At 44.2% G+C, this 13,229-nt stretch overlaps 1 protein-coding gene across 6 annotated transcripts in view; it reads left to right on the top strand.

Annotated features, from left to right (window-relative positions):
* ap3b1a (adaptor related protein complex 3 subunit beta 1a) overlaps positions 1-13,229 on the top strand; it is an 84,565-nt gene that overhangs the window by 45,329 nt on the left and 26,007 nt on the right. For 5 of the 6 annotated variants that reach the window (XM_071350934.1, XM_071350931.1, XM_071350933.1 and 2 more), the window contains 8 exons: positions 167-343; positions 1,210-1,396; positions 2,200-2,330; positions 2,545-2,695; positions 2,809-2,992; positions 4,486-4,639; positions 7,042-7,090; positions 7,191-7,294. In XM_071350934.1, coding sequence (XP_071207035.1) covers positions 167-343; positions 1,210-1,396; positions 2,200-2,330; positions 2,545-2,695; positions 2,809-2,992; positions 4,486-4,639; positions 7,042-7,090; positions 7,191-7,294 — 1,137 coding nt within the window. Of the gene's footprint in view, positions 1-166; positions 344-1,209; positions 1,397-2,199; positions 2,331-2,544; positions 2,696-2,808; positions 2,993-4,485; positions 4,640-7,041; positions 7,091-7,190; positions 7,295-11,235; positions 11,688-13,229 lie in introns of those variants that run through there. The other variant, XM_071350935.1, reaches the window with a different exon arrangement.

The following is a 13,229-nucleotide window of genomic DNA, read 5'->3' as shown; positions in this document are numbered from 1 at the left end:
TGTCCGAGTGTGTATTTCATGAGACTGAGCTTGTGTGAGTTGAAACATTTAATTGTCTGCACAATCTTAACATAGAGTAACCCGTGCCAAAGGTGCTGATGGCACGGGCCAGTATCCTGTGGCTGATAGGAGAGTACAGTGAGGACTAACCCCTCTGTGTCTCCAGGTGCCGATGGCGCGGGCCAGCATCCTGTGGCTGATGGGAGAGTATTGTGAGAGGGTCCCTAAGATCGCCCCTGACGTCCTCCGCAAGATGGCCAAGAGCTTCACCTCTGAGGAGGACATCGTCAAGCTCCAGACTGTCAACCTGGCTGCCAAACTCTACCTCACCAACTCCAAACAGGTAAAACATACCTACATACATAGTCTACGCTAAACTGTGCAGTAGCCTATAAGATGTTATTAAGCTGTTATTACCATGTCAATTCAGCTTATGATGACTTCCAGTTGTTCTAGTTATTTGGCTACTTAGGCACTAGCTGCTAATATAGTTTCGCCAGTGTCTTTCCTAAGTATTCCGGTTTGGTTCAGCCTGCTGGGTCTAACAGAAGTCCTATATCATAACCTCAGAGCTAAATGCTTTGTTGAGAGCAGGCTTCAATGTAGCGCATTCTCCCATCTCCCTGCCTCCCCTCCTATGAGAACTGAAGGCCCATTCTATCAGATGGGAGGCAATATGGCTGCCAAGCTGGGATTATGACCACACTGCAGACGCTGCTGCTGCAGCCTCAAATGAGCACATTATTACACCGGTATCCCCTGGTAATGTTTCAGAGAGGGGGTGGGGAGAGAGAGGTGTAATGTTGCTGTTCAGGTAGTAACTCTTGTTTTTATTCCTCTCTAAATAATATATGTTAGTGTAAGGAAAGCACTTCCCATCTCAGACCATAAAGCCACCTGGTACAGGGAGAGGTTGTCACTCATACAGCTAGTGAGGAGCAGTCTCAGCTGTAGAAAGACGAGGAGAGAGGAGAAGAGGGAACATTTAGTGTGATGCCCCAGCGCTGTGTGTGTGTTTTCTCCCCATTTCCCTCCATCTCCTTCAATATCTTACCATATCCCTCCATCTTTCCCCTGATCTTTTTCCTGCCCCGTCCCCTCTATCTTTCTCTCCCTCTCCTCCTTCCCTCTCTCCCACCATATCTTCCCATCTCCCTCCCATCTCTCCTTCCCTCCATCCCCCCTCTCTCCCTCCTTTCTTCCATCCAGACTAAGCTGTTGACCCAGTACATTCTGAACCTGGGGAAATATGACCAGAACTATGACATCAGAGACCGCACGCGATTCATCCGCCAGCTCATTGTGCCCAATGACAAGAACGGAGCGCTCAGCAAGTACGCCCACCGCATTCTGCTGGCTCCCAAACCAGCACCTGTCCTCAAGTCTGCCTACAAAGGTACCTTTTTAAATAGCGCACTAGATAGGGAATTGTGTGGGTCTCTCTGAATGGCATTGGGGTCAGGGCTCTCTCTCTGGCTCATATGAGATGGATGAATTACCTGGCTAATACTAACCTTTCTGAGACGCAGAGAACACACACATACACACACACACACTTGACTTTAATCCAGATAAGAGACAGAAGCAGCCTCCTAAACATTATTATTCTGCGGAGGTCTCTGCGTCTGCTAGATGTTTATGGAAAACGTTAACCGCTCCTGTCATTCTTAATATTCACACTTTAACGCCTCTTTTTTCTCTCCATCTTTTTAGTTAGAGAAAGCCTGTTTTGAAGGCAGACCTCCCCAGGCACTTTGACTGATTACACCTCCTATATTCACCATTAGGGAGGGAGAATCCTTTTAATCTGTTTGCCCGCTGCCGTGTATGTGCTCCTGTGGGCTCCTGGACCCTTTGTGTATGAGTTGTGTATGTGTTTATATAGTGACATTTCAGAGTGTTTAAGGCCAATTACTCTCTGTCCTGCATATTGAGGGAGCACTGCTGTGACATTGAGACCCCTGCCTCTCAACCCTTCTCCCCCCTCCAATGTTAATCATTGTTTCCTTCTTTTCTCTTCCTCTCTCCCTAACTCCAATGTTTCTCCTCTGACACGTTTTCTCCTCTATTTCTCCATCGCTCTTGTTCCTCTTTCTCCTCCCTCCATCTTGCCCTCTCCCCATCTTTTTCTCTTCTCCTCTTCCCTGTGTCTCCCCCTCTACCTCTCTTTACCTCTCTCTGTCTCTCTCCCTCTGTCAGACCGCGATCGTTACCAGTTGGGAACCCTGTCCCACACCATCAACACCAAAGCCAGTGGCTACCTGGAGCTTTCTGATTGGCCTGCCGTGGCTCCTGACCAGTCAGTGAGGAATGTGGAGGTGATTGAGCCGGTAAAGATCCATCATTCCATCTTTTCTTCTACTGCTCACCTCACCCCGGCCCTACACCAAGGGTGGTCATGGTCAACTCTGTCACCCAAACTACAAATCCATTTTGCTACGTTTCAATACGTTTGCAGTTCTCCCAACTCTCCTCCCTTCTCTTACTTTACTTCCTCTTACTGTACCTCACTTCCTCTGACGTCACTTCCTGTTCTGTTGCCAGGTGAAGGAGTGGGCTCCATCTCTAGGGAAGACTGGTAAATCCAAGCCTGCCAAGTCATCAGATGACAAGTTCTACTCTGACTCTGGAGAGGAGGAGAAGGGACCAGGGAGCAGTAGCAGTGAGGATGGCAGTAGCAGTAGTAGTAGTGAAGGTGTGTGTGTCCACGTGTGTAACATAAAGTTCTCTTGTGAGTGTTTGCATTGCCAGTCCAATCCATTTTATCTGTAAGACTGCACATCTTACAAAATGAACATGTGTGTCCAGAGTCAGGCAGCGATGCAGAGAGCCGTGTCGAGAAGAACAGCAGTCAGAGCAGTGAGGAGTCAGACAAGTCCTCCAGCCAATCAGAGAAGAGTTCCAGTGAATCTGACTCTGACTCTGAAAAGAAGAAGAGGAAAACTAAGACCCCACTACAGAAGAAGACAGTCAAACCAACGGCCAAAGACGGGTACCACACTATCATGGAAAACTCCCCTGACTAGGTCCTTGGTTTGGAACCTATATGTATTGTGTGTCTATCATTTCTCTTCTTGCTGAATTTATCTATTGAGGTCTTACCTGTTTTATCGAAGGCTGAGCGTGATAATTAGGCAAGGGTTGTGTGTGTGTGTGTGTGTGTGTGTGTGTGTGTGTGTGTGTGTGGTCGCTCATACAACAGTGCAGCTGTCTGAAGTCATGGTCACAGTCAGCAACGTGATCAGTGCATTGTGGCATCAATAATCTCATTCTCCATCTGTTCACTTTCTCTGTCTCTCACACACATTCTCTCTGGTCATGTTGAAGACATACGATGACACCTACTGTACACACACGTTCAGAGCAGTTAGAATGTAGTTAGTGTGAGCTCCATCAGCAGTGGTCCAGATTTACATGGCTGATAGATAATGACTGTGGATTGGTCATTTAGCTGCCTGGTGGTACCAATGAATGAGATCTGAGTCATTACTGCTGAATACACACACACGCACACTGTTACACACTGGCAAATTTTGTCCCTGACACGTTCTATTTCACTCACCCCAGCTTTCTTTCGCACACACACACCCTACCTGCTCGCGCTGTATGACAGGCCGGCAGCTGACCTTGTTCCCTCCATTAGAGTGTAATTAGAGCAGCTCACCCCAGTGATTTCACACACACACACACACACTGACACACACTATCCCACACACACACACAATCTCTCTCGCAAACACACACACCGACACACACACAGTAATTATCCCAGCTCACCCCAGTGCTTCCACAACAAACCCAGCATAATGCCCTCATTACAGCCCAGTCATTCCAGGCAGGGCTTAATCAGGCCCACTCTGATTTATATCGCTTTTTCCTGTTCGAAACAAATGAAATCTGTAGGCCAAATTAATACTGGCTTCTCATCATCGGCCAAGTTAAAAAGCCAGTTACCGTCACAATTCTCCTCGTTAATTTAACAGCTGAAAATCCCAGGCAGCCCCAGTAAACACTCATTATCAGGACAAATTGAAGAGAGAGGGAGATGGAGGGAGGGAGGAGGATAACTTTTTAGCCAAAGCGATATTAAATTAAGTGGGCGAACCAAAACAGATTGATCTAGGTTGTTCTGACAGAGTTTGAGTGTGAGCTCCAGCAGACTGCACTACGTGGTGCAGAATGGAAAGTGTTTGAATGGATAGATGCGTAACACTTTCCCCTTCGTCTTGAAACTTTGTCATGTTTTTTATGTTTTGGTTATAGGAAACACGCGTTAATGTATTACACTCTTCAGTTTAAGATATGTTAAAGGTGCCCTATTCCTTAGATTTCCTCATGGGAAATCATCTTTAAACACTCCTTTATCAGTTACAGATTGAAAAGTGTTGGAATGTGATTTGGAGGTTGAACTCTTACAACCTTTTGTGTTCTCTCTCCTCAACGTGCATGTGTGTTCGTTTATGTGTGTGCGTGTTCCTGTGTCAGTGATTCAGATGAGAATGGGAACGTTGCTAAAGAAGCCAACAGTTCGTCTGCAGAAGAGAGCTCCTCTGATTCAGAATCAGACTCTGACACCCACACAGACTCTGACTCAGGCACCGAACACAAGAAGAAGACCAAGTCTAAAGCCAAACCCAAGGTGAGACAACCAACCAACTGGGAGGGAAACAGCTTGCTAGGTGTGTCAGTTCTAGCATGCTTAACATCTAAGATACAGCTAGCGTTAACTCTCTTGAGTGTTCCTTTATCGGCAGTTGATTGAATTGAGGCCGTGGTCTGACTCTGAACAGATGAAGGTCTGTTGACCTGTGTCCAATCTGAGCTGTTCTCCACACCGTAAATAAGAGAGTATGAATCAACCCGCTGTTCATCATGGTACAACAGTATACAGTGTGTTAGTGAGTGTGAACAGTGTCTTTGAAGAGCTACTGGAGGCAGAGAAATCACATTTTACACAGCGGAATATGATTTGGTCTGCTTATTTGTTTCTTCTTGCTTTTTCTCTCACCTCATCCTTCCCTGCCTCTTTCTGATTCTCTCCCACCCTCTTTCTGATTCTCTCCCACCCTCTTTCTGATTCTCTCCCACCCTCTTTCTGATTCTCTCTCTCTCTCTTTCTGATTCTCTCTCTCTCTTTCTGATTCTCTCCCACTCTTTCTGATTCTCCCACTCTCTTTCTGATTCTCTCCCACTCTCTTTCTGATTCTCTCTTTCTGATTCTCTTTCTGATTATCCCTGGCTGCATTCCAAACACTTAACAGACACACCCTCAGGCCTCAAATTAAGTGGACACTTCTGATGACATCTGACGAGTTTACACTTGCAAGGGGGGAAGGAATTCATTTTAAATGGACCGCCCTTGCCCGGAAGTACATCACTCGTTCATCCCGCGACAATTGTGTTTTCAGCCACCGGTAGTTTGTGGGTGCTTTATATGCGCTACAGTCAATTATGATTGCATGTCTACTTATATTAACTATATAATTATGAATATACGCCTACTGTATGATAGCTAGCAAATTAATTAGCTAACTAACGTTTTCATGCCTAGCTGGAACTTCTGAAGAAGGAAGAACATTTATTTCTACAATTTCCAAAAGCTAACCAAACAAAAACGTCATACATTTTATGAGACGTGTTTGTGCATTAGTAGCACAATTTCTAACTTATTTACATTTGTTTTTACTTATACTTGTATGTTTACTTCTCCATATTGACGTTGAGGTTTTAAGTTTTGGCAGAGTTTTCTTAGCGGATGTGCAATCATCGCAAATTGAATTATGGGGTGTTTCAGGCCCCGAAGTGAACATAATTGTACACTCGCAAACTCTATCAAAAATAGGGGCTTACGTTGCGAAGTTCCCTTGTTTGGCTAATCGTTTGGACCGATGGCCAAGATGGTGACGGAGATTCCCCCAAGGGCATAAGACTAGAGTCAGTGGGGGAGGGTGTGTCTTTTATGAGTTTGAAACGCAGCCCCTGTCACTTTCTGATTCTCCCCCTCTCTCTTTCTGATTCTCTCTTTGATTCTCCCCCTCTCTCTTTCTGATTCTCTCTTTGATTCTCCCCCTCTCTCTTTCTGATTCACTCTCTTTCTGATTCCCTCTTTTCTGCACTGACATTTTCATTTTACACACTTTGCTCCTACGACCTATGCATTATGCATCTCTCTGTCTTTTCTCTCCCTCTTTCTCTCTTCTCTTTCTCTCTCTCACTCCGCCTGTTAACAAGGGTTTCTTCTTTGCCACCAAGCATCTATCAGAGACGATCTGAGAAGATACACCCTCTAACATAATTGTTTGTTTTCACTAATATGCCTTCTCACACACTCCTCCATTTGTGGATCCTGCAGTAAGCAGAGTGGAATTTTATGGTTCTTTATGAGAAGTGAACATGGCTGTGGGTGGTTAGGAGGGCATGGAGAGACAGAGGGCCTGTTGTGTTGTATATGTGACGATGCACGTCCTAATATTCTGAGTCGCCTTTTGACAAGCCTGGCCTAGTTGTAGGAGGTAGAGTCAATGGAGTGTATCTATGGATTGTGACACGACATGTCTCATGGCTGGCCCATGTAGATCATACAGACCCTACAGATGTGTATATATACACAGCAGCCTGAGAAATATAATATATTTTATGCACATAGCAGACTTGTTTAGGAATATCATGTTACTGCATTGTATAGACACTGTCAGTCAAATAGGGCAGTGTGTAGGCTACATTCCCACAAATACATACAGATAGACTTTACTTTAATATTCTGCCTGTCATCTTTCTCTCTTTCCCACTAGTTCTTCTTTCTCTTTCATCTATAGCCTTCATTCATCTGCCATTCATGTTGGAATATTTGCTAAAAAAGAAAACTCTTATGTTATGATATACTGTGCTGTACTCTGCCAAGTGTTTTTACTATAAATATGTTTGACAATGTGACACAGACCTAAGGGTCGACCATTAATTAATATTTTATCCAGCACCTGTTCAAAGTCAGTCTAGGGACAGTATGTTTCTCATGTAGGATTCTGCTGGTCTTTTCTCCAGGTGGAGGTGAAGTCAATGAAGGAGGTGTGTCTGTTGGATCTGGGCGACTGTGAGTTTTCTGTCTGTAAAACAGCATGTAGCTGGGAAAAATACCACAAGATTTCCAGTTGGAGTTCATCTCATAAGTGTTCTGTGTGTGTGTCCTGTAGTCACTCCTGCACCAGTGACCCAGCACAAGTCTTCTGTCCTCTCCCCTAGCCTGCTAGGAGACCTGGAGGGCCTGTCACTCTCCAATGTCTCTTCCACCATCCAGGTGAGAGTGTGTGTGGATCTGTCTGTCTGTTTATCCATCCCTTGGTGTGTGTGTGTGTGTGTGTGTGTGTGACGGCTGAGAGAGAAACGTGTTGGATCATACTGTACAGTAGAGTGTCTTTAAAAGACTGTCTCTCTAGTGGCTGGAATCTCCTTCTGGAGTTGGCTGTTGACCCTTTCCTCCTTCTTGGACATATTTATAAATCATCTCCCCTTTCCTCCTTCCTGGACATATTTATAAATCATCTCCCCTTTCCTCCTTCCTGGACATATTTATAAATCATCTCCCTTTCCTCCTTCCTGGACATATTTATAAATCATCTCCCCTTTCCTCCTTCCTGGACATATTTATAAATCATCTCCCTTTCCTCCTTCCTGGACATATTTATAAATCATCTCCCTTTCCTCCTTCTTGGACATATTTATAAATCATCTCCCCTTTCCTCCTTCCTGGACATATTTATAAATCATCTCCCCTTTCCTCCTTCCTGGACATATTTATAAATCATCTCCCCTTTCCTCCTTCCTGGACATATTTATAAATCATCTCCCCTTTCCTCCTTCCTGGACATATTTATAAATCATCTCCCCTTTCCTCCTTCCTGAACATATTTATAAATCATCTCCCTTTCCTCCTTCCTGGACATATTTATAAATCATCTCCCTTTCCTCCTTCCTGGACATATTTATAAATCATCTCCCTTTCCTCCTTCCTGGACATATTTATAAATCATCTCCCTTTCCTCCTTCTTGGACATATTTATAAATCATCTCCCCTTTCCTCCTTCCTGGACATATTTATAAATCATCTCCCCTTTCCTCCTTCCTGAACATATTTATAAATCATCTCCCCTTTCCTCCTTCCTGGACATATTTATAAATCATCTCCCCTTTCCTCCTTCCTGGACATATTTATAAATCATCTCCCTTTCCTCCTTCCTGGACATATTTATAAATCATCTCCCTTTCCTCCTTCCTGGACATATTTATAAATCATCTCCCCTTTCCTCCTTCCTGGACATATTTATAAATCATCTCCCTTTCCTCCTTCCTGGACATATTTATAAATCATCTCCCTTTCCTCCTTCCTGGACATATTTATAAATCATCTCCCTTTCCTCCTTCCTGGACATATTTATAAATCATCTCCCCTTTCCTCCTTCCTGGACATATTTATAAATCATCTCCCCTTTCCTCCTTCCTGGACATATTTACAGTGCCTTCGGAAAGTATTCAGACCTCTTGAATTTTTCCACATTTTATTACATTACAGCCTTATTCTAAAATATATTAAATAAAACAATTTCATTTACATTTACATTTAAGTCATTTAGCAGACGCTCTTATCCAGAGCGACTTACAAATTGGTGCATTCACCTTATGATATCCAGTGGAACAACCACTTTACAATAGTGCATCTAACTCCTCATCAATCTACACACAATACCCCATAATGACGAAGCAAAAAATCGTATTCAGATAAGTATTCAGACCCTCTGCTATGAGACTCAAAATTGAGCTCAGGTGCACACTGTTTCCATTGATAATCCTTAAAATGTATCTACAACTTGATTGGAGCCCACCTGTGGAAAATTCAATTGATTGGACATGATTTGGAGGGGCACACACCTGTCTATACAAGGTCCCACAGTTGACGGTGCATGTCAAAGCAAAAACCAAGCCATGAGGTTGAAGGAATTGTCCATAGAGCTCCAAGACACGATTGTGTCGAAGCACAGATCTGAGGAAGGGTACCAAAGCATTTCTGCAGCATTGAAGGTACCCAAGAACACAGTGGCCTCCATCAATCTTAAATGGAATAAGTTGGAACCACCAAGACCCTTCCTAGAGCTGGCCGCATGGTCAAACTGAGCAATCGGAGAAGAAGGGCCTTGGTCAGGGAGGTGACGAAGAACCCGATGGTCACTCTGACAGAGCTCCAGAGTTCTTCTGTGGAGGTGGGAGAACCTTCCAGATGGACAACCATCTCTGCAGCACTCCAAGAATCAGGCCTTTATGTTAGAGTGGCCAGACGGAAGCCACTCCTCAGTCAAAGGCACATGACAGCCAGGGACTGGGACTGGGAGACCAGTCAGGATCAAGGCGAAGATGAACGGAGCAAAGTACAGAGAGGTCCTTGATTACAACCTGCTCCTGAGCACTCAGGACCTCAGACTGGGGCGAAGGTTCACTTTCCAACAGGATACCGACCCTAAGAACACAGCCAAGACAACGCAGGAGTGGCTTTCGGGACTAGTCTCTGAATTTCCTTGAGTGGCCCAGCCAGAGCCCGGACTTGAAACAGATCGAAGATCTCTGGAGAGACTTGAGAATATCTGTGCAGCAACGCTCCCCATCCAACCTGATAGAGCTTGAGAGGATCTGCAGAGAAGAATGGAAGAAACTTCCCAAATACAGGTGTGCCAAGCTTGTAGCGTCACACCCAAAAAGACTTGAGGTGATAATAGCTGCCAATGGTGCTTCCACAAAGTAGTGAGTGAAGGGTCTGAATGCGTAAATGTGATATTTCAGTTTTTTTATTTTCAATTAATTAGCAAAGAATTCTCAAAGTTTTTGCTTTGTCATTATGGGGTATTGTGTGTCGATTGATGAGGGGGGAAACAATTTAATCCATTTTAGAGTAAGGCTGTAACCTAACAAAATGTGGAAAAAGTCAAGGGGTCTGAATACTTTCCAAAGGCACTGTATAAATCATCTCCCTTTCCTCCTTTCTGGACATACAGTACCAGTCAAAGGTTTGGACTCATGCAAGGGTTTTTCTTTCTTTTTACTATTTTCTACATTGTAGAATAATAGTGAAGACATCAAAACTATGAAATAATCATGTTGTAACCAAAAAAGTGTTAAGCAAATCAAAATATATTTTATATTTGAGATTCTTCAATGTAGACACCCTTTGCCTGAATGACAGCTTTGCACACTCTTGGCATTCTCTCAACCAGCTTCACGAGGTACTTACCTGGAATGCATTTCAATTAACAGGTGTTCCTTGTTAAAAGTTAATTTGTGGAATTTCTTTCCTTAATGCATTTGAGCCAATCAGTTGTGTTGTGAGTCCATATTTTGGCAAGAACAGCTCAAATAAGCAAAGAGTAACTACAGTCCATATAAGACATGGGGTGGCAGCGTAGCCTAGTGGCAGCAGCGTAGCCTAGTGGTTAGAGCGTTGGACTAGTAACCGGAAGGTTGCTAGATCGAATCCCTGAGCTGACAAGGTAAAAATCTGTTGTTCTGCCTCTGAACAAGGCAGTTAACCCACTGTTCCTAGGCCGTCATTGAAAATAAGAATTTGTTCTTAACTGACTTGCCTAGTTAAATAAAGAAAAAAAAACATGAAAGCCACTCACTCCGGAACATTTCAAGAACTTTGAACATTTCTTCAAGTGCAGTCGCAAAAACCATCAAGTGCTATGATGAAACTGGATCTCATGAGAACCGCCATAGGAAAGGAAGTGTTACCTCTGCTGCAGAGGATAAGTTCATTATCCTCTGCACCGAGGATTGCAGCCTAAATAAATGCTCCACAGAGTTCAAGTAACATCAACTGTTCAGAGGAGACTGCATGAATCAGGCCTTCATGGTCAAATTGCTGCAAAGAAACCACTACTAAAGGACACCAATAAGAAGGGACCTCGTGGTGACATTATACCGGTGGAAATCGTTCCTTTGGTCTGATGAGTCCAAATTTGAGATTTTTGGTTCCAACCTCTGTGAGATGCAGAGTACAGTAGGTGAACGGATTATCTCTGCATGTGTGGTTCCCACTGTGAAGCATGGAGGAGGTGTGATGATATGGGAGTGATTTGCTGGTGACACTGTCTGTGATTTATTTAGAATTCAAGGCGTTTAGCGTTTTACCACCGTTTTGCAGCGATACCATCTGGTTTGGGCTTAGGGGGACTGTGATTTGTTTTTCAACAGGACAATGACCCAACACACCTCCAGGTTGTGTAAGGGCTATTTGACCAAGAAGGAGAGTGATGGAGTGCTGCATCAGATGACCTGGCCTCCACAATCACCCGACCTCAACCCAATTGTGGTGGTTTGGGATGAGATGGACTGCAGAGTGAAGGAAAAGCAGCCAACAAGAGCTCAGCATATGTGGGAACTCCTTCAAGACTGTTGGAAAAGCATTCCAGGTGAAGCTGGTTGAGAGAATGCCAAGCGTGTGCAAAGCTGTCATCACTGCGAAGGGTGGCTACTTTGAAGAATCTCAAATATAAAATATATTTTGATTTGTTTAACACTTTTTTGGTTACTACATGATTCCATATGTGTTATTTCATAGTTTTGATGTCTTCACTATTATTCAACAATGTAGAAAATAGTGAAATAAAGAAAACCCCTTGAATGAGTAGGTGTGTCCAAACTTTTGACTGGTACTGTATTTATAAATCATCTCCCTTTCCTCCTTCTTGGACATATTTATAAATAATATCCCTCTCCACTCATACAATTGCATTTCCTGTGTTTTACAGTCTTTCTGTTTTCCTCTCTCCATGTGCCCTGTTCATACAACGCTCAGTGCCAACCTCCATCCACCTCCCTCTCGAACTCCCTCTCTGTCTCTCTCTCCACCTCCCTCTCTGTCTCTCTCTCCACCTCCCTCTCTGTCTCTCTCTCCACCTCCCTCTCTGTCTCTCTCTCCACCTCCCTCTCTGTCAGTTGTTCTCTCCCTGGTGTCTCTGTAGTCTACAGTGTGTCTATCTATGCATTATGGTTGACCTTTTCCCAGTTGAATGGCTCTTTTTCTCTTTGGTGTTAGATTTATGTGTTTTAGCTGAGGAGCATGTGTGACCAATCAACCAATATGAGCTAATTCTATAGAGAGTAGATATGTCCCTATAACATCACTATAACGTCCCATAATGTTCCCATTACATTCATTGTCTTACCGACAAATAATAAGTTCTCTCTCGTACGTATACAATCTTTTCGTACTTTTTTTTTCAGTCTTCACTCATCCAGTGCGTTTGTATCAGTGTGCGCGTGCGTGTGTGTGTGTGTGTGATTGACAGGGTGTCTCAGGCAGAGTGGTGTGTTTACTGATAGGTTAAGGCCAGGCAGTAATAGACAATAGAAATGCAGATTTAACAGGGTGCTGTTTGCACATCAGCATCTGATTGAGAGTCAATCCTATGCATAAATACATGATGGCCATCAGGATTCATAGACTGGGGTAAATAACCTCACAACCCTCTCGCTACATATTTCAAAGATGTGCGAGCAGACACACACACACACACACACACACACACACACACACACACACACACACACACACACACACACACACACACATAGTATCACCCACTCACTTTCTATCTCTCTCTCTCTCTCTCTCACTCTCTCTCACACACACACACACACACCAATATCCTTCACAGACACACACTTGCCCCGGTGTCATTTCTATTTCTCACCAATCAGCCCACAGAAGCGGTGAGTGTGTCTCAGCTGAGCGCTTCGGCCCTTTTAGAGAATTACTGCCTGGTTATCAAAGACATTTACATTAACCCTGGTCACTGTCTCTGACCCCTCCTCTCCTCGATCTCCCTCTCCCCCCTATTTTTCCCTTTCTCTCTCCCTCTCTTCTTTCCTACTTTCTCTCTCTTTTCATTCTCCCTCTCTCTAATAACATTTTGACATTAGAGGATCTCTCACAAATGCCTTTTAAACCATCCCACCCCTCCAAACACACACCCTCCTTCCGTTGTCTGTGTGTAGGGGGGGAATTGTCAAAGGCTGATAACGTTTCATTCATAATTAGCATTGGGCGAATGAGGCTGCGTTGGGGGGAAATTGAACTGTCAGCGGCGGGGCGCGGGCCGTTTGACCCCATCACGCCCAGAGGGGGCCATCATAATTTGTTCATTTGGTGCCCATCAGGCAGACCGCACCTCCCCGCGCCTCAC

Source organism: Salvelinus alpinus, chromosome 18, assembly GCF_045679555.1.
Source record: "Salvelinus alpinus chromosome 18, SLU_Salpinus.1, whole genome shotgun sequence".
Classification (NCBI taxonomy): Eukaryota; Metazoa; Chordata; class Actinopteri; order Salmoniformes; family Salmonidae; genus Salvelinus; species Salvelinus alpinus.
Note: the sequence above shows the minus strand (reverse complement) of the source record. Positions and strands in the feature narration are given on the sequence as shown.